General features: G+C 55.4%; 4 protein-coding genes across 4 annotated transcripts; 2 read left to right on the forward strand and 2 right to left on the reverse strand.

Annotated features, from left to right (window-relative positions):
• Window positions 1-412: 412 nt before the first annotated feature.
• On the forward strand, window positions 413-3,772 carry CkaCkLH20_02541 (uncharacterized protein; the record flags this gene model as incomplete). Its single annotated transcript, XM_038885260.1, has 1 exon — window positions 413-3,772. The coding sequence occupies one exon, from the start codon at window positions 413-415 to the stop codon at window positions 3,770-3,772; it is 3,360 nt and encodes a 1,119-aa protein (XP_038749191.1).
• A 591-nt stretch (window positions 3,773-4,363) lies between these two features.
• Window positions 4,364-6,908, reverse strand: CkaCkLH20_02542 (uncharacterized protein; the record flags this gene model as incomplete). The annotated part of the gene is made up of 6 exons (XM_038885261.1): window positions 4,364-4,814; window positions 4,875-4,917; window positions 4,968-5,430; window positions 5,494-5,910; window positions 5,965-6,456; window positions 6,870-6,908. 6 exons carry the CDS (start codon window positions 6,906-6,908, stop codon window positions 4,364-4,366), a joined length of 1,905 nt encoding a protein of 634 aa, XP_038749192.1.
• Window positions 6,909-10,008: 3,100 nt separating this feature from the next.
• Window positions 10,009-11,049, reverse strand: CkaCkLH20_02543 (prenyltransferase and squalene oxidase; the record flags this gene model as incomplete). The annotated part of the gene is made up of 2 exons (XM_038885262.1): window positions 10,009-10,628; window positions 10,683-11,049. The coding sequence occupies 2 exons, from the start codon at window positions 11,047-11,049 to the stop codon at window positions 10,009-10,011; spliced, it is 987 nt and encodes a 328-aa protein (XP_038749193.1).
• Window positions 11,050-16,966: 5,917 nt separating this feature from the next.
• Window positions 16,967-19,356, forward strand: CkaCkLH20_02544 (RhoGAP domain-containing protein; the record flags this gene model as incomplete). The annotated part of the gene is made up of 3 exons (XM_038885263.1): window positions 16,967-17,597; window positions 17,735-18,553; window positions 18,605-19,356. The coding sequence occupies 3 exons, from the start codon at window positions 16,967-16,969 to the stop codon at window positions 19,354-19,356; spliced, it is 2,202 nt and encodes a 733-aa protein (XP_038749194.1).
• Between the last annotated feature and the right edge of the window lie 54 nt (window positions 19,357-19,410).

Here is a 19,410-nt window from a genome sequence, read left to right on the forward strand (position 1 = left end):
TCGTTGCTTTCAAGGATTCTTTCAAACAGGGTGCTTTTATCTTTCTCGAATATTTCCAATAGAATTAGCCGCGAGAGACTAAAGTTAGAACAAGGAGCTGCGGTAAAACGGCGCAACGTCCGTGATTGACAAACACGTTTGCCTCGCTTGTGCCAGAAAGATACCGCCGTGTGGCTGTGATGTTGTAAAAAGAAAGTTTAAACCGGGGAGGCTCGATCCCTGGAGATTTAGCGGCCCAAACCCCTGTAAGCTCCCAGCTTCAGTGGGGACCACTCAACGCGCTCACGCCTGCGAGACGCGACGGGACGAGACGAGACGGGGTCGCCCTCCCAATTGACATCACCGAAATCTTCCTACGAAAGTCCGCAAGAACCACCCAGCGTCAGTTTCGCGAACAAACCGCCATTTCACCATGGCGCCGAAATCGAGACCGCCCGAGAAGCAGCAGCAATCATTGACGAGCTTCTTCAAGCCCAAGACCGTCAATGGACTCGCCGCCGCATTCCAGAAGTCGCAGGCCGAGGCCAAGAACAGTCCGCCCAAGTCGCCGGAGAGCTCGCGCAAGAGGCCGCTAGAGGAGGACGCGGAAAAGGGGAACAATGGATCAGAAAATGCCAACAAGCGGTCAAGAAGCACTAATTCAGGGAAGAAGGATGTCACGGATGAGGGAAAGAGCTCGTTCTTCTCCAGCGCTGGCAAGGAAGCCGATCACGAGCCCAGGACGAAGGCATCTGCGTCTGGAAGTAGGACAGGACGATTCGTCTACAGCCAGGGCTCAGACGAGAATGATGAAGAAGACGATGACGACCCGCATACAAAGAAGCACAAGGAGGATCTCCACAAGAAGTTCGTGAGGAAATTGGGACATCCGGACAGCATGCTACGCCGGCGCCACCGGGAAGAAGAACAAGACGCTGGCGAGGGAGAAGAAGGCGAAGACGAGGATGAGGACGAAGCACCCCCGCCACCAAAAGCGAAGAAGGGCGGCGCCCGAGCGAGCAAGAAGCTCACGCCAATGGAGATACAATTCCTCGACATCAAGCGCAAGCACCTCGACACCGTCCTCATCGTCGAGGTCGGTTACAAGTTCAGATTCTTCGGCGAGGACGCACGCATCGCGGCCAAGGAGCTCAGCATCGTCTGCATCCCGGGCAAGTACCGCTATGACGAGCACCCCTCGGAGGCGCACTGGGACCGTTTTGCTTCCGCAAGCATTCCGGTCCATCGACTACCGGTCCACGCCAGGCGACTGGTTGCTGCGGGACACAAGGTCGGAGTCGTACGGCAGATCGAGACTGCAGCTCTGAAGAAGGCCGGCGACAACCGCAACGCGCCGTTCGTCCGCAAGTTGACCAACGTTTACACCAAGGGTACATACATTGACGAGAACGGAGAGCTGGAGACCTCTGGCGACGGAGGTGCTCCTTCAGGGGGCTACCTCTTGTGCATCACCGAATTGCCTACCAAGGGGCAAGGGACGGATGAGAAGGTGGAGGTCGGCATAGTAGCCGTGCAACCAACGACGGGAGACATCATCTACGACACATTCGAGGACGGCTTCATGCGGAGCGAGATCGAGACTCGATTGCTGCACATCTCACCCTGCGAGTTCGTCATCGTGGGCGACCTCACGAAGGGCTCCGATAAGCTCATCCAGCATCTTTCGGGAAGCAGCACAAACGTCTTCGGCGATCGAAGCCGCGTTGAGCGCGTCCCTCGTTCCAAGACCATGGCCGCCGAAGCGTACTCGCACGTCACGCAATTCTACGCCGACAAGCTGCAAGCTACCCCTGACGCGGCCGCCTCTGCTCTTCTGGAAAAGATCCTGCACCTCCCCGAGCCGGTTACGATCTGCCTCAGTGCCATGATCACGCACCTCCAGGAGTACGGCCTCGAGCACGTCTTCGACCTCACCAAGAACTTCACCAGCTTCTCGGCCCGCCAGCACATGCTCCTGAACGGAACAACCCTCGAATCACTCGAGGTCTACCGCAACGCCACTGACCACTCCGAGCGCGGTTCCCTCTTCTGGGCCCTCGACAAGACGACTACCCGCTTCGGCCAACGCCTGCTCCGTAAATGGGTCGGTCGTCCCCTCCTCGACGTCTCCCGCCTCGAGGCCCGCGTTGCCGCTGTCCAGGAGCTCCTGGACGAACAATCCTCGACAAAGGTAGACCGCCTCGAGACCCTCCTGTCCGGCATCAAGACGGACCTCGAGCGCAGCCTCATCCGCATCTACTACGGAAAGTGCACCCGCCCAGAACTCCTCTCCGTCCTCCAGACCCTGCAGCGCATCGCGATGCAATACTCGACCGTCAAATCCGCCGAGGAAACAGGCTTCACCTCCCCCCTCATCTCCTCCGCCGTCCTCTCCCTCCCCCAGATCCTCGATCTCGTCGTCTCCCACCTCGAAAAGATCAACCCCGAAGCGGCCCGCAAGGACGATAAGTACAACTTCTTCCGCGAGTCCGAGCAAACCGAGGACATTGAGGACCACAAAATGGGCATCGTCTCCGTCGAGCAATCTCTCGACGAGCACCGCGCCGAGGCCGCCGCATCCCTCAAGCGCAAGAAACCAGTCGACTACGTCACCGTCTCCGGCATCGAGTACCTCATCGAGGTCCTCAACACCGACCTCAAGTCCGTCCCGGCCTCCTGGATCAAGATCTCCGGCACCAAGAAGCTCTCCCGCTTCCACACCCCCACCGCCGTCCGCCTCATCCAGGAGCGCGACCAGCACCGCGAGGCCCTCGCCGCCGCCTGCGACGCCGCCTTCACCTCCCTCCTCCGCGACATCGCAGACGCCTACCAGCCCCTCCGCGACGCCGTCTCCTCCCTCGCCACCCTCGACTGCCTCCTCTCCCTCTCCCGCGTCGCCTCCCTCCCGGGCTACACCAAACCCGCCTTCCTCGCCGCCCCCGCCCAGCCCACGATCCAAATCGCCCAGGGCCGCCACCCGATCGCAGAACACACCCTCTCGGACCCCTACATCCCCTTCACCACCTCCCTCTCCTCGCCCTCCCCGCTCGCCCACCTCATCACCGGCCCCAACATGGGCGGCAAGTCGTCCTACGTCCGCGCCGTCGCCCTGCTCGTCCTCCTCGCCCAGATCGGCTCCTTCGTCCCCGCCGACGCCTTCACCCTCACCCTCGCCGACGCCATCCACGTCCGCATGGGCGCCCGCGACAACCTCGCCGCCGGCGAGTCCACCTTCATGGTCGAGGTCTCCGAGACGGCCCGCATCCTCCGCTCCGCCACCCCGCGCTCCCTCGTCATCCTCGACGAGCTCGGCAGGGGCACCTCCACCCACGATGGCGCCGCCATCGCCCACGCCGTCCTCGACCACGTCGTCCGCGAGAACAAGTGCCTGACCCTCTTCATCACGCACTACCAGAACCTGGCCCGCCTCGCCGACGGCATCGGGAACGGCCTCGTCAAGAACGTCCACATGCGCTTCACAGCCACACGGAGGGCCGGGGAAGACGGGAAGGAAGACGTCGACGATGGGGAGGACGAGGCCGGTGTCGACGAGGAGATTACGTTCCTGTACGAAGTCGGCGAGGGCGTTGCGCACCGCTCGTACGGATTGAACGTCGCTCGTCTCGCTCGCATTCCTCGGAGGGTCATCGAGGTCGCTGCGCAAAAGTCGCGTGAGATGGAGCAGGATGTACGGATACGGAGGTTGAGGGGCACTGCACGTCTTCTCTCGGATGTATTGGAAAGCAATCCAGATCAGCTTGACCACTTGGTTTCGAACATAGAGCAGCTGTAGCATCACTGTACAAAACACCCAAAAGATATGATAATGAATGGCTTCTATTACTCTAACAAGCTACCATTTTGCAGCATGACCTGGTCGAAATAACCACCTCGATGAGCCGAAACCGGGCTAAGAATAGTCCCCTGCATCCGAATCAAAATACTCAAGGATAAGTCCTAAAAGTCGGCGAGGCCTCGACGTCTCGCACTCTGTGCCAAAGAACCACCGTATATATGTTCCACCGATGTCAGTGGCCATCTATGTCTTCGAGACATGCCATCCCAATGATAGCCGTTCCAGTCCCAAAGATACCGTTGTTCCTGACGTCCTTGATCTATAAAACCACGAGAAGTCGGGCTCGGCTTCCCAGAGAAACTGGATGACTCGTGAAACGTGGAAGAGCATCCCTCGAACGCGTCTGCATGCCTCAGCATGTCGGTATACTCAAACAGCTGTTCTGGGTTAGAAAGATCTCAGGCCATGAGAAGGTGTGGTTAAAACTTACCCTTGAAAGGAAAAAGGAAAAACGAAAGAGAAAAACGGAGAATGATCCATGGCGCACTTGGGCGCCCTCGCAGCAATGTCGCCAACGACTCATCCATATCAGACACCATCTCTGAACATGCTCATGGCCTGGCTATGGTCATTGTCGGCGAAGGTGTTGGCTGCGATATTGAAAAAGTGGTTGCCGAAGAAAGGCTGTTGGTTCGAGTGACCATTGATGGGGTTGAATCCAGCGGTCGGGCCACGCGAGGCAAGGGGAAGCCAATGGTTGGGGTAGTCTTGCTGGTAGGCGATGTCGGGCGAGTGCGGCTGAGGGTAGTTGTTGAAGTTGTTCATGGTACCCATGGGAAGTCTTCTCTGATTCAAGTGGGTGTTTGGGCCACCAATGTAACTGTGGTTTCCAAGTCCCTGGTCCTGCAAGCCAAGGTTATTTTCATGTCCTGTGAAGTTTCGATACGAAAGCTGCTTGGCAGCAGGGGTAGGGGAGGCCAAGCTCATGCTCGAATTCGGATTCATCGCTTGGAGGGGAATGCGGTTGCGGAGATCGAATCTGCACAAGAGGGAACATTAATATACCGTATCAAAAGAGAGTTCTCGACCAAGGCCATACGCCGACCTAGCTTGCTGCATGTACTCGGGACGGGCTCTCATTTCTGCAAACAGGTCAGTATGAGAAGAAGGCTGGCTGGAACGTGCGACTTACGTCCTGCAGAACCATCGTGGAAGACATCCGACTCGGGGATGGTGAAGGAACGGGTGAAGTTGTTCATTTGCTCCGCAAACTCGGAGGTGTTCATCTCTGCATCAAAGCTGTCGACTTCGGCCTCGTCTTCGGAGTCAGCGTCGCCGCCGACATCAGCCGTCATATCGGCGACAAGGCTCGTGTCGGCACTGGGGGCAGTCTCGGACCCATGGTAACTGGCACCTTCGTTGCTGGCAACCTCGAACCTCTCCGACTGATACTCGTAGACGGGCTCAGGGGAGGGGCTGGGCTCGGGGGCCGCGACTTGCACCTTCAACTCCTTCTTGGCTCGTCCCCGTCTGGCGCGAGTAGTCTGCTTAGGGAGCTCATCATCCGACTCTGGCTCCGGCTTGACGGGACTGCCAAGATCTTCTTCCCGGGCGACGTTGTTACGCCTCTGGCGTCCCCGAGGCTTTTTGGCAGGCTGAGAAAGTAGTCAGTGCTTATCCATGTGTCATATCAGGCACAACGAGAAGAAATTGCATACCGGAGTACCCTCGACAGATGGTGCGTCGTAGACATCACGGGTTCTCTCGACCTCCAACGTGAGGTTGGCTACCAACTCCACCGAAGTCACGGCCTGAGAGTCGAGCTTCATCTGCTGGATAACAGAGGCGTCCTTGCGCTGGTTTCTCTTCTTCCTCTGTTCCGGGGTCGCAGCATCGAACAGACTCATGCCGGGCCAGACGATACCCTTGAGTCGCATAGCCTCCGAAATATACTCCGTGTTATCCGGAATACTTTCGGTGGGTGACATGACCGAGGTTTCGCCATGATCTCCGTAGAAAGTGATGTCCTGCTGGTGCGCGAAACTGCCATTCTTCTTCGCCTTAGACGGAGTCCAAGGAGCATCGCCGTCAATCTCGGTCTTGACCGATGCAAGGGTCTTCTTCTTCTTGAGGGGCTGCAAAAGTTAGCTCATCCGAAACGACCGAGGAAATCTGGGGTGTATGTGTACCTGGACCAGAGGCTGTCCGGCACGCTTGCCCCTCTCCTTTCCATCCTTTGCCGCCTTGAGACGCTCTGCCAGCAGCTGGTGAAGACCATTGGCATCGTACCACTTGTCGAAGTCTGTGATTGTCTGAAGAGCAGAGAAGTCGGCCAAAGAGGTAAGTCTCGTGGTGTTCAGGATGTGGAGATGTCCCTTGGAGCTCAGGTGGGTAAGAAGGTGGGAGACGTCCGAAAAGCGCGGGGTGCTGGGACAAACGCAGCAGAGAAGAGGGATTGGATTTCCGTCTGGATTCTTGGGTTCGGATTGCTTTCGCTGAGCGGGCTTGTAGGCCGGTCCCTTGCTGTCAGCCTTGGCGTTGGCTGGCTTGATCTTCTTCAATGGCTTCAAGACCTTCGCGTTCGCAGCCTTCGGTATCTTGGCCGACTTCAGCGTCTTGGGCGCCGGGACAGGGCTCTCGATGTCGGCCTCTGTGTCTTGGGCCGCAAAGGCCGCCATGTTCTGTCCATGGTTAGTAAGGTCAAGCAGAGTGCGTTTCTGGAAGCCAGTCGTGACTGACTCGATTCATCTCCAGATTTGAAGCGAGTGTGATGGAGAATGGAACCGATGTCCTGTCGTAACCAAAACGCAAAGCCAGAGGGCAGGAATTCCTCGATGTGGTGGAGTGAATCAAGGCAAAGAACGACTGGTGTTTCGAGGTCTCGAGAACACGGGAAAGGTAGATTCAAGCAAGGCAAGCAAATAGATGCCACCGAACTGAGCAGGGCATGTGGGAGGAGGAATGGGACGAGACAATGATTGTCGTTGGAAAGGGATGCAATCGGGGAATCCGACGAAAGAACGGATGACATGAAGTCGAATGACGTTGTAGTCTGGGAGGGACAGAAAACAGCTCTGGGGAAAGAGAGACTTACGGCCTGGGCAGCAAGAGCTGCTCGACGACGGGGCGCCATTCTGGAAAGAGTGATGCAGTAGACTATCCATAATAGCTACTTACGTCCCAATTTCCTGGGAAGTACCAGAGAGTGAGATCGGAGGAAAGGGAAAGAATGGACGACGAGTGATCCTGCTTGATAGCTGCCACGTATCGTCAGTATTTGGAACCAGATTCAAGATGAAGGAACGAAGCTTCGTGCGATGCAGGAAAGAACAGGAGAGAGCACCAAGAGCTCCAGACCAAGTCCAGTACGGGTAAACTGTCAGCTGACTGGTCGGGGACGACCCAGGGCAGCAGAGCCGACCTAGACATTGGACACTGTGCTGCCAGAGAGGGTAGGCACCCCAGCTTCCCGGGCTTCGCGCATTCCCATAAGGGAAGCAGTTGAACCCAGATGGCACCAGTATGTGAAGCTCCAGATGTCCCTCCTGCCCTTTCCATTCGCTCTCCACTGAATTCGAAGTAGACGAGAAGCCTCGTTCCTTCTCGGTTTGGGATGTTCCAACTCACAAGGAAGGCAGCGAGGAAGTTCTCGCTGTGGAATGAATGCCTCGGCTGAAGAATCTTTCGTCGGTTAGTCCTCGTACTCGGTGTTCGTCCGAAGGAAGTTTGGCGTACTTATGGATGAGGACTGATTCGTCCGCGAAAACTTGTCAAAAACTCCTGGGATTGGGCGCCTCGCTGGCGATTGTCGCTGATATATGCTGGATAAGATGCAAGGAATCAATTAGACCCTATTCAGAAGGGTCAGTATGAGTAGACCAAAATTGTCCTGGTGTTGACCAAAAAGATGGTGATGGTGGTAGAGAAGAAGAAGAAGAGAAGGAGAAGGGGAAGAGAGGGAGGAGGGCTCCAAGCCAAGGGAAGGAGAAGAGAAGCCAGTCGTGGCTGAGTCCACCACGATCTGAGTCTCTGCCCTTCTTAAAGCAAGAAGAATCTCACGATCTTCATTCACCTTCCTGAGCAAGGCGTTCAAGGCGGGTGCTATTCCCAGTGGCTCTCACCAAGTCAGGAGAATCAGCCCAGAAAGGCGAGAGCTACCTGACCAAGATCCAGAAGCACTTGAAAGTGCCCACAATGATGCAGGTGCCCTTTTGAGCTTGAGTTGAGGTCGTGTTGATTGGAAGATGTTCAAAGCAGTAGATGCTTTCACGCCCTTTTCAGATTCGAGGAGATAGCCCCTTGAAAACCTGGCAACACCTCCTTGATCTGGAGATCCATGGAGTCTGAGGACGAAGGCCAGTATAACCTCCCACACCGGGAGACAATACATGCACCCCTGAATCTCATTGCCAAAGCGCGGTACTCTTGGAAACCCATCCAAGAAGCACAGTAGAACGCTTCCTAGGTATCCAAATGTGCCAAAGACAGACTAACAAGAACCAAGAGAGAAATTGGCTACATGAAGACCCCTTGATGTGCTGTGGGAAAATGTGATTGACAAAACGATGAAAATACTGGGATGAAAGGCATGATTCTTCCGTCCAGATGGCTTTGGTTGACGATCATCCAAACAAGGCTGTAGAAGCCCGTCAATGGTAAAGACGAAGTTCAGTCTGTCATCTGAAGCCTACCACTTGGTGGCCCATATGATCGCGACCATCCAGATTAGACGGTCTTCAGTGCGATCCCATTCGAATTTCATCCCATCAAGACAGACAGCCGCCAGATGAAAGAAGGAGGGAAAAATGATTGAGACGAAAAATAGTAGAGAACCAGGCCCCAAAAGACCCATCACCACATACCTTGCTCCAAATCCAACACCAGGATCTTTTCTTCTGCAACTGCTTTGAGGGCCGGGAGAAGTAAGGAAGAACTTCTGCTTTGCGTGGGAATTTCGATTTGAACTGGAGGTGTAGAGGCGTTTGTGCGAGCGCGCAGCTGTCGAGCAAATCTGGTACAGGTCGGTAGGCGAGGTCAATCTTCAACAAGTGGCGATGACGAGGAACAAGGTCGTGACGAGGAACTTGGTGTTGTAACAAGGAAAAATAAAAGAACACTGCCTCTTTCAACAGGGAGTTTGCTGAAGAGCAGTGGTGGATGGGAGAGAGGGAGGGAGGGAGAAATACCCAAGTGAGGCCTTGGGTGGGAAGAAAAAGAGTGTGAGGGATGGTTAGAGGAGGAGGAGGTTTGTTGTTGTGGTGTTGAGGGGCAGAGGCAGCGTGACGCGCTAGGTTGACCTGTAGACCGGTCTTCGAACCACCACCACCACCACCACCACCACCACCACCTCAGGGCCCAGGCACGTGACCCAGTTCGAGATGGTGTTTTATGCACCAATCCTGCTCACGACTGTTGTCCGTCAAGGTTCTTACAAGCAGCTGGTTGATCTTCTTTGGGGGTATTAGCCTGTGTTTCTTTGGGCTTGTAGGTAAGGTCGAAAGGGCCGCACAGGGTCTTTTACTCTTTTGACCATTGACGACAACAATCGCCCCCCACACACCTGGGGAAGATGAAAAAGAAAATAAAAAAGACGATGGAACCAGAAGAATAAGGTAGAAGAGTCTGCTGGGCTTCAGCTAATATTTCCCCGAGGGCTAAGGTGGTGGTAGTTTGCCGACGTGGAAAAGATGGGCAGAAACAACCATCACGAAGCAACAATGCCGATTTACTATACCCTCTCGTTACGTGTAGAGTATCCAACGAGTAACATGGTCCACGATATCAATAAGCGTAGCTAGCTGTTGTTGTTCTTCAGCCCGAGGCGTAAGGGGATCATAGTCTGTTGGCATGGAGAAGGGCAAAGCAACACCCACTTACGAAGCATCAATCCCCAATACAACACACCCTCCCATCACGACGTAGAATAGCGAGCAATGTGGTCCACGATGACAATGATTCTATGAGGTATCATTAAGATGTATTTTAGAATTGTATCTGACCTTGCTGGAAAGGCCGCAGCCGTATCTGAGTATGTCTGAAGGCTAGCACAGGGCAAAGCGCAGATGGTAAAACGCAGCCCATGAAAAAGCAAACACTTTCGCTCTTCTCTCGCCTTGTATCCTTGCTACCATTGAGATTGGAATTAGCAGGTTATTAGATGGCAAGAGGTAAGGAAGCCGCGGCTAGCGACGCCAATGGCACGACGGGTATCCCGAGGTCCGTCACCGACATCATCACTTTCCCAGCGCCTTCTTGGTCACCGACCTGGGCATGCAGTACACCGGATCAACCTCCACCATTCCCGGGTATCCAAGCAAGCTAAGTCCTGTCAGCCCGAACAACGTGTGCCATACGTCCACCATGTTCCCAGGCCGGTCCGAGATGCCGCCGAGTTCCGTGTCCTGGCATTTCAAGATGAAGGTGATGAGCTTCTGCCGGTCGATCCAATGCGTACGGTCGATGATGCTCAGGCTGCTCAGCACCCACCAGCTGTAGCACACATCTTCGTCTTTCTCGGGACGTCCATTGAGACCGCCAGCAGCCACTTGTCTCTCGCTCAACCATCGGCCAAGCTTGTCCTTCTCCACGAGGTCCAGCCGGCCAGCAATGGACAGAGCCGCGAGGCAAGTGAAGATCTGACCCGAGTGCGACTCAGCACCGGGACTCACACCGTAGCCGCCGTCGAAGTTGGTGCAAGCAGCGATGTGCGTAACAGCCTTCTCAACATCCACCAGATCAAGCAGTCCGAGAAGCGACAGGGCATTCAGCGCGCCGTACAGGAAGCGGGTGTCTTCCTCACCCCACTCATCACCAGCAAACGTTCCGCTCTCGCGGTTCTGAAGATTTGCGATAACTACCAAGATGTCAGTCTCATGAGAGGAACGTTGGGAGCCGGCATGCAACTTACACTTGCCTACTTGCGCCTTCCCCTTGCCGCGGGCCTCCAGCTCATCCAAGGCGTCGATCATGACGAGGATCTGTACAGCACTAACTGTATACAGCATGTGAGCGTCGTGGCCGGGCGCGGCCCCGAAGCCTCCGCTCTCGTGCCGGCACGAGAGGACGAAGTCTATCGTCTCGGCGCGGGGAAGCGCATCAGGATGGCCGAGCAGGTGAAGCGCAGTTAGGCCCCAGTAGAGACCATTGAGGCGAAGGTGCTCCGTCAGCCAGTAGTCGTACTCGTCTTTGCGGGTATCTAGGCTTTGGATGTACTTCACATGAGCCGCCGTTGCGAGCTTGAGCTCGTCTGGTAGGTTCTCGAACTGGGCCGCCATGGCTGTATCCTCTCGCTCTCCGAGATTTTGCGGTCAGAGGGTTTGGAAGCGTGGCGGTCAGGGAATCGAGAGCTTGTTTGAGAGTGGGAGTGAGCAAAAATTTTGAAGCTCCACGCACGCGAGGAAAGATGAGGTCGTGTTCGCTTAGGTAATTTCATCGGTTGAATCCCGGAACGGCAGGTTCCGCCGTCTGCCGACGCAGCGTCGGCCGGGGTCCCGTCCAGGGCCCGTTCAATTCGTCAGGAGCCACCCACGTTTTCCGAGATCGTTGAAAGAGGATGCGACGTTGAATTCTCCGAAAACCTTGGTGATCAGGTCGCGACTTAGAGGTCTTGTGCTACATCACCGCCTCGCAACTTCTGGATGCGTACGAGACTTACTATCCGGATCCGATCTTGGCTGACTGAGGCCGTGTCTGTTCACCGCAACTGTTGACGGTCAACGGACTTGTCAAGCCGATGTTGCTTACTGACGCCTCAACGTCTAGCAGAGCCTCTTTCTCCAACACTATTGGCCGCCAGCTTCGCTCGCTCGGACTTCGGACCAGCCGCCAATCGTTGAGCGAACGGATCTAGAGCCTGCGGAAAGAGCACCAGGTGACTGATAGAACGGGACAGGCACAGCTTGGCCATGCGACTACGGGAAACCGCGCTTCGCGCCATCCCCGAATCAACGAGGCATGCATGAGAGATGGGCAAATCGCCTGACGCCATTCCTCCGATGAGAGGTGACAGATTGGACGATGCACCGTGATCTCGACTTTTCCAGATGTCGGTCCTCTTATCCGGCTGGTCCCTGAGTCTCCGGCCCTGTTTCTTGCTGCTCGCTCCGTCGGCACCTTGTCCGGAGACGGACGAGTCGAGATGCGGCGGGGACCATATGCTCGGGTCTGCGAGCAGGCGACTTTTTGTTCTCGCAGCAGATGGGTACGGCTGGCATCAAGATGATGAAGGGCCATCTGGACCTTGGAGATCGACGACAGGGAACGATAGACTATGGTGCCTCCCCCGTGTCCATGATTCGGAGGTTACGCAAGACCGTTGGCCTGGTCTTACCATGCTCGAATGCCGTCACTAAAATCTGGAGGCTACTCGGGCGCATGATTTAAAAAACTACTTCAGGAGACGGCAACTGACAGAAGATGCCGCAACAGGCTTCATCCTGACGATAACCTCATGCCCAGGTGCGAACTATGACATATCGGGCACTCTTTTTGAGATGGCGTTGGCTTATGCTGCCTATTACAGCGAAGTGGGAGCTTCTTGGCCCCTATCTGCGCATCTGGACTCTAAAAGATGAAGCCGCAGCTTTGGCACAGGCCATACCCATGATTGACGGCGGGAAATAGTCCAGCAAGATGACGGAGAAGCCACGCTGCCATGTGCGCGTACCATTCTTGTTGGCCTGGGTCCTTCCCGTCTCGCCTTTCTCGGCACCATCGAAGGTGAAGATACAATGCAGCCAGTGTGCCAGCGATCAATCGCACCTTATCCACCTCCCCGGGCTTGGCCATTGTTTTTCGAGGAAACACTACCGAGTTTCAGAGTCAGTGGGTATGTTCCTGAACTAAGCCATTTTAAGCCTTGCTGTCACTCGTAGGGTGCTCGGCCCTGTTGGAATTTCGATGAGATCGTCTACGGCTCAGAATTGACGCAGCCTGTGAGTGAGGAATGACACTGTAATTATTCCCGCAGACTTTGAGAACAGGAACAATCGCTCTTCGCTCCATCACCGGAACCAAGGGAGGCCATGGTGAGGAAACATGCCGTGTCAGGGAAGAAAACCCGTCCATTTGGAGGAGCTAGAGGACAGACAAGTCCTCCTTCGTAGCTATTGGATCCCCACTCGATAGTCCCGGATCGGATGCCGGTCGTGTTAGTACCGCAAACGGCCGTCCATTGTTCTCTCCGCGATGAAGTTGGCCCGGGCTTCCTTATCGTAACGACGACATGCCGGGTGCGCAAATGGCGTGAATTCCACCAGTTGCATTTCGGGGGTTTGGTCTACGTACAGCGGTGCAGAGAGCTCCGCGCTTCCGTGTGTGGTTGATGTGCAGAGTAGTACGCGCTGTAGTGTCACTCGTATGGAGGTAGCCCAGAATATGTTCCGCGGTGAGGGATGCGATTTCATACTTTCCACTGTGTCGGCTTCGGTCCTGTTGGCTTTGCCGTGAACATGACAGCCGACGTGAGGATAAAACAGACAATGTCCATTGCCGGAGGCAACGGAAACGCATACGTTGAGGAAAGAACTAGATGACGATATTGGTCTCGTGTCCTTTCCATCCTGGCCGCGCCGGAAGGATGACGAGAGATTGCGGCATCGATATCGGCAGAGTTTGCCATGTCTTTTGCGCCGTGATCCATCGTCTCGTCCTATCCTAAACTTTGCCCAAGAATAAGTCTCGATGTCAAAGTGTGCGTGCACGTTGCCGGCACGATTGCGAAGCAAGGCTGGTACTGGCACGTTGCAGCGACGGCAGGCTGTCGCCGTCAATCCTGAGCGAAAGTCTGGCAGGTTGGCTAGTTGGCTGGTTTGTCCTCAACGACGCATAGCATGGTGATGTGCTAGAAGACCTCTCGTGCCCGTGCATTGCAGAAGACCGTGCAGTAGCGTGACTCCTTTCCGCCAGACCAGCAGCCAGTCACCAGGTCAAGTCCAACGAGTCGAGCCGAGCCCGCCGTTATTAGAAGTCTTCCAGGTGCTCTGGAAGGGTCTGAACGTGCAGCGAGTGCCGAAGAGAAAGTTGCTGCGTTGAACTTGCGGACGAGCGCGAGATTTGTCACATCATGCCAGATCTGTTCGTTTCTCCGTCTTCCGTCTCCGCCAACTGTCTCGTCTTGTCGGTGTTCTGGCCACGTTGTGTTCCATATCGTCGCCCCTTCATTCCCCCGGAGAAAAGGGGCTTGGTATTGTTGGTATCAACTGAGTGTGTTGCAACTGCCATGGCTGGGAACGGAAATGCCGTCAATACAGCACAAAGTTTATGCCCGAGCGAGGGTATCCACTGACGGCCTCAATATCGAGTTCTCAATGCTTTGTGAAGATTGATAGGTAGCAGTGCCCAACGACGGAGGAGCAGAAGATTCCGGAGCCAAGTGGGCTGTGAGATGAGGTAATGATCCGATTAAAGCTCCCGTGACCCCTGGCAAGGGAGAATTCCCGAATGCCTTACATGGCTATCCATAGAAACGTTTGTGTTTCAGAAGTCTGGTTCGGCGGGCAGCCCTGTAGAATTGAGACGAGGCATCATTTCTCGCCTTGGCACAGGGCATTGTGATAGAGCAACGGAACGTCCTGTTCATCAAAGTGATGAAAGGTCATCAAAGAGAACCCAGCAACGTTGCCGCCGCAATCAAAGCGAGCGAGGCCAACGCGTGTCCAGGGTACGCGTGCTGCCCTGCGTTGCCGTTGCGGTTACGGTTGCGGTTGACCATGGCATCGCCGAGTTCTGAGTCCGGGGCGTCTTTGGTGCTGGTTGCGAATACGAACAGGGTCAAAGAGAGAGGTAGAAAAAGCGTTGACAGTTTTCTGGCGTTTGGGCAGCAGGGCCGAGGAGGGCGTCGTTTATGAATAGGCTGGTTGTCATACTTGATATGGACTTGGAAGCTAAGTCGACTAACGACAAGTTCCTGTAACTTTTGGAACCGAGACGGACTCTAGGGTCGTTCTTTGCATACACGGGTCGTCAATAGGTCGAGCAACGCCAATGTCAAACAGACGTGCGCAGCGCAATCGCTACCGGCCCTGATCTGTGCGCGTCCGACACAGATGGCCGGACCGTTGGTCTAATTCAGGTCGGTCAGCACATCAAAGCTGCTAGACCGCAAGCAGCAGATGTTGGGGGATTCGGAGGCCGTTTGAGGCGATTTGAGGCGTGAGGAAGGCGAGGCGGGAGGATGGCATGCTCACAGGTGTGACTGCGAAGGGGAAAATACGGCCGATGCTGGGTAACAAGCTGACGTGTGCTGGCTGAGATGCTATTCATGGCATCTGGTGTGCTGTAGTGTAGGACGGACGAAGAGAAGTTAGGTTGTTGGAAGCATGGAATCCATAGAATCCGTATCATGGCTTATTGGAGCCGGACAAGAAGGAGCCCACCTCAGGTCATTCAACACAGCCCGGGGCCGCTAAGCCTGAGATGCCCCACAGCTTACGTTAGCGTCATTCGAAGCCTGCCCAGGTAAGGTAGGTGCCCCAAGTGAAGTCGGTTGAAGGCAGTCGCGATCTCTGCCCAATGTTCCCACCCAGCACGTACCTGATTCACACCAGTGAGACCCCTCCACTCCCTCCTGTCAGTCCACGTCCAGTGTCATGGACTCACATTTTATGCTGCAGCCTGCAGGTGAGTGAGGTGGGCAGGGCCGCAAGATACGTACCTGGCGAGTCTCAGATCCGCACCCATATTACCCGCCCAGCTAACGCCCTTCAAGCCTTCCATCTTCCCCTCCGCAAAGTGTCGTCGTCCACCAACATCGGCACCACCCTCAGCCGCCTGCCGCCTCCTCCACTCTTTTCTGCTGCCCGCTCTGAGGGGCTCTCTGAGGGGCTCCAGTGTCGCTGCAGGGCATGTACCTGAACCTTGCATATCGCAGCCACGGCCATTGGTTCTCTGGTACAGAGTACGGATACGGGCAACACGCAAAGACATGACACCGCGACCAGATCTACAGCAGCATCACTGGCATTGAGCGGTGGTACGCGGGCAATTCTAGCAAGTGCTGGACTCCCTTCTCTCGCTCCCTTTCCTTCTCTTTCTTCTCTGAGCAATGATTTTTGCCTGGTCATCATCTTCCACCCCGGCAAATCCCTCCATATCAACAATCACCAACCAAACACTCGATCCATCCGTCATTTTGGACCATTTCCAGCCACTTCGTACGTGGAAGCACAAGGAGGGAATAACCCAGAAGAGTACGCCAAAAGGCCGGTCCTTGGAGCCTAAAACCCCATCACCAATTCTCATAGTTACATCAGACTCCCTGGCGCTTCGCTTCCTTCACGGACTACCTTACCTACAGTCCACATCTACTACCTCCTTACCAACAACAGTCTTTGCTGGCCTCTTACTGCTGTTACCTTCGCCCTCATTTCTCATCTCTTACCTCGTCTTACCCTCTAACTAGTTACACTTCTGTTCTTTATTTCTTCCTTTTTACCTGCTCTCATCACCCACACCCTTATCCAGGAGAGACCATCTCATCTTTTACTCATCACTCACTCATTTACCTTTGTTCACACACACCCTACGCAGTACATCCACTGCACAGGACAGGCCCAAGGCCTCATACCCCCCTTTTTATATCCCCGACAGATGCGTGATCCGTCCGTCCCCATCCCAGTGCACACACCGAAACAGCTACAACTGGCCCTCCTGCGGCAGACAGCGAATCAGGACTGGGACCGTTGCTGGGCTTGCCCGTCCGTCCCCCTTCACATCCCATCCTGATCTGCGTTCTGACTTGCCCTGTGGCCTGTGTTTCTGTTGCTGCCACTGAGAGCAAGAAGGACTTTGGGGGCCGTGGATTTATGACATCCTGCTTTCTTGCTGCCGCCATACAGCTACATACTACAGCCTGGAGAGCCTGGCCTGCCGGTACCTTGCATTGCCTTCAATCTCTCTGCCTTAGCTGGCACACCTCATCTCAAGACTGGAGGTCCCTTACCTCGGATTCAAACGGTACAGATTCCCCTACCTGGACTCTTGCTGCTGGCTTTCGACCGTGCCTCGCTCAGAGAAGCAGCTCCTGGTCCTCCTTTTTGGCGCTCTCACTGCCGCCCGTCACATCCGCCTACCTTACCTCGCCTACCTTACCTTACGCATACGCCGCCTTGTGTCGCCTCCAGTGTCCTTGACCGGGCCCCCAAAACTGCTATTTTACTCAGCTGTCCGCCCGAGGCACATTAATCTCCTGCCATGGGTCGCAAGCATGCACCGCAGCCGCTGACGCTGTCTGAATCTCAACCCCCCGACCAGCAGCAGGAAAACGTTCCGCGCTCTGCTGAAACCCTCGCCTCTGCCGTTCCTCCAAGCGCTGGCTCCAAATCGCAGTCTTCTCCCAGATCTCCGCGCTCTCCCTTTAGGTTCACTCCGAGAAGACCTAGCTCCAGTCGCAAACAGTCTCTGCAGCTGACTGACGAACGTCGAAACTTTGACGACGACGGCGACGAATTTCAGCAGTATCCCCCAATCTCATCTGCACTGCACCGCGCGTCCGAAGATACGCCCCCTCGCCAGCATCACCAACATAACCCCATCAGCCCCGGTTCTCAGCACCGCCTCGACCATCCCTCCCCGGGCAGCTCGAGCAGCAAGCCATCCAAGGGCGGCTTCTTTTTCAATTTCGCAAAGGCCTCCAACAAGTCGTCCCATTCACCCGCCTCGTCACCCTCGCCATCCCACCACCACCACCACCAGAATCAACCGCAACCACCAACGCGCCAGAACAACCTCCAGAACCCGATCCAGAACCCTGACTCGAGAGGCGAAACTATGTCGAGGGGTCCCGACAGTGCTCCCATGAGCACCCAACCCACCCAACCTTCAGGTACGAGGATAACTTTCCTTCTTGAGACCGCAGTGTCCCACTGCCTGTGCTGCCGGGGCCCACCACCTGATCCATCCCCCGTTTCGCCTATCGTGAGACCATTTCTTCAGCCGCTGACCCGTCTGCCATTTTATCAGCGGATGCATCCTATGCTGGAGACGCCGTCCAAAAACCCGCACCCACTCTGCCGTCCGCGTCCGACGTCTCAATAGCCTCCGCTGCCGACTACGACCCTTCCGCCGCACAATCTTCCTCCAAGAAGTCCAAGTCGAAGCCATTCGGTCTCCTCAGCCGCAACAAGTCGCTCCGCGACAAGGACCGCGACAAGGACGGCTCGAGTTCCAGGGACAAGCAACCCAGCCCCGTACCTATAACGATCAGCGAACCCGAGCCATCGCATATTGCCTCCGACCCGAACCCGCGCAAGGCGTCGGCACCCGCACCCGCATCCGACAGGTCCATCAAGGAGATGGTGAATTCTACGGTCCGAAACCGTTCAGAAGATCGCGGGTCGCCACGAGACATGGCCAGCAAGGAAAGCCACAAGGAGAGGGGGAACAAGGAGAGCCAAAGAGAAAAGGACCATCATCCCCGGCAAAATTCGTCGTCGCAAAACGGCGGCTTTTTCGGTGGCCTGAAGAGTGGCAGAGACATGATCAGCAATCGCCTATTCGGAAAGGGCGGACGCAGTGGCAGCACGACAGAGAGGGAACCCGTCATCGACGACGAGCACTACGTGCTCAAGACAATCAACCTACCTCTGGTCGAGCAGACACGTCGCACACGCATCTCGAAGCGTTTGGAGGATTCGAGAGACAAGACCGAGTTCTGGATGCCAGCGTTCCCATGGCGCGCAATTGACTACTTGAATTACAAGGGTTGTGATGTTGAGGGTTTGTATCGTGTGCCAGGCAGTGGTCCCCAGATCAAGAAGTGGCAGAGAAGATTCGACGAAGGTTTGATATCCCCACTACCGACGCCGCAATGGTCGACTAACCACCATTCAGAGTACGATGTGAACCTCTTCGAGCAGCCCGACTTGTACGATATCAACATCATCGGCTCCATGTTGAAAGCTTGGCTGCGAGAACTGCCAGACGAGTTGTTCCCCAAAGAGGCGCAGGAGCGTGTGGCGAGGGAATGTGTCGGCTACGAGACGGTCCCTCCGCTGCTGGTCGAGGAGCTCTCCAACCTATCGCCGTTCAACTACTATCTGCTTTTCGCCATTACTTGTCACCTTAGCCTGCTCTTGGCACATTCCGACAAGAACAAGATGGACTTCAGAAATCTTTGCATTTGCTTCCAGCCATGCATGAAGATCGATGCCTTTTGCTTCAGATTCTTGGTATGCGACTGGCGAGACTGCTGGAAGGGTTGCAAGAACGAGGCGAAGTACATTGAGCAGGAGTATCAGCTTTTCGACCAGCCACCTCCGAAGGGCTTGTCAGAGCCGCGTAAGCCGTCAAAGGAGACAACAATACAGGAGGGCACAGTTCCAGAGGAGCCTTCCATTACCATTGAGAGAGCAGGCTCGTCGTCGGACAACAGCAGCAAGCATTCCAACGCGAGTACTGAGCAACCCACCAAAGACCGCAGGCTAAAAAAAAAGCCCCTCCAACTCTCTGAGTCCAACGGCAGCGTCGCAACCAACACGACGGCGTCGACAAACTTGACGATCGACAGCGGCCGTGAGCCAAGAGGTTCGAATGACTTACGACCTCTGTCACCCATCAAGCCTCTTTCGCCGCTTGGCTTCTAAACCAAGACGTTGGAGATTAACAATACTTCTTTCCACTTCGAATACCCAGGCGTA

The sequence above is a fragment of the Colletotrichum karsti genome, assembly GCF_011947395.1.
Source record: "Colletotrichum karsti strain CkLH20 chromosome Unknown Scaffold6, whole genome shotgun sequence".
Lineage (NCBI taxonomy): Eukaryota > Fungi > Ascomycota > Sordariomycetes > Glomerellales > Glomerellaceae > Colletotrichum > Colletotrichum karsti.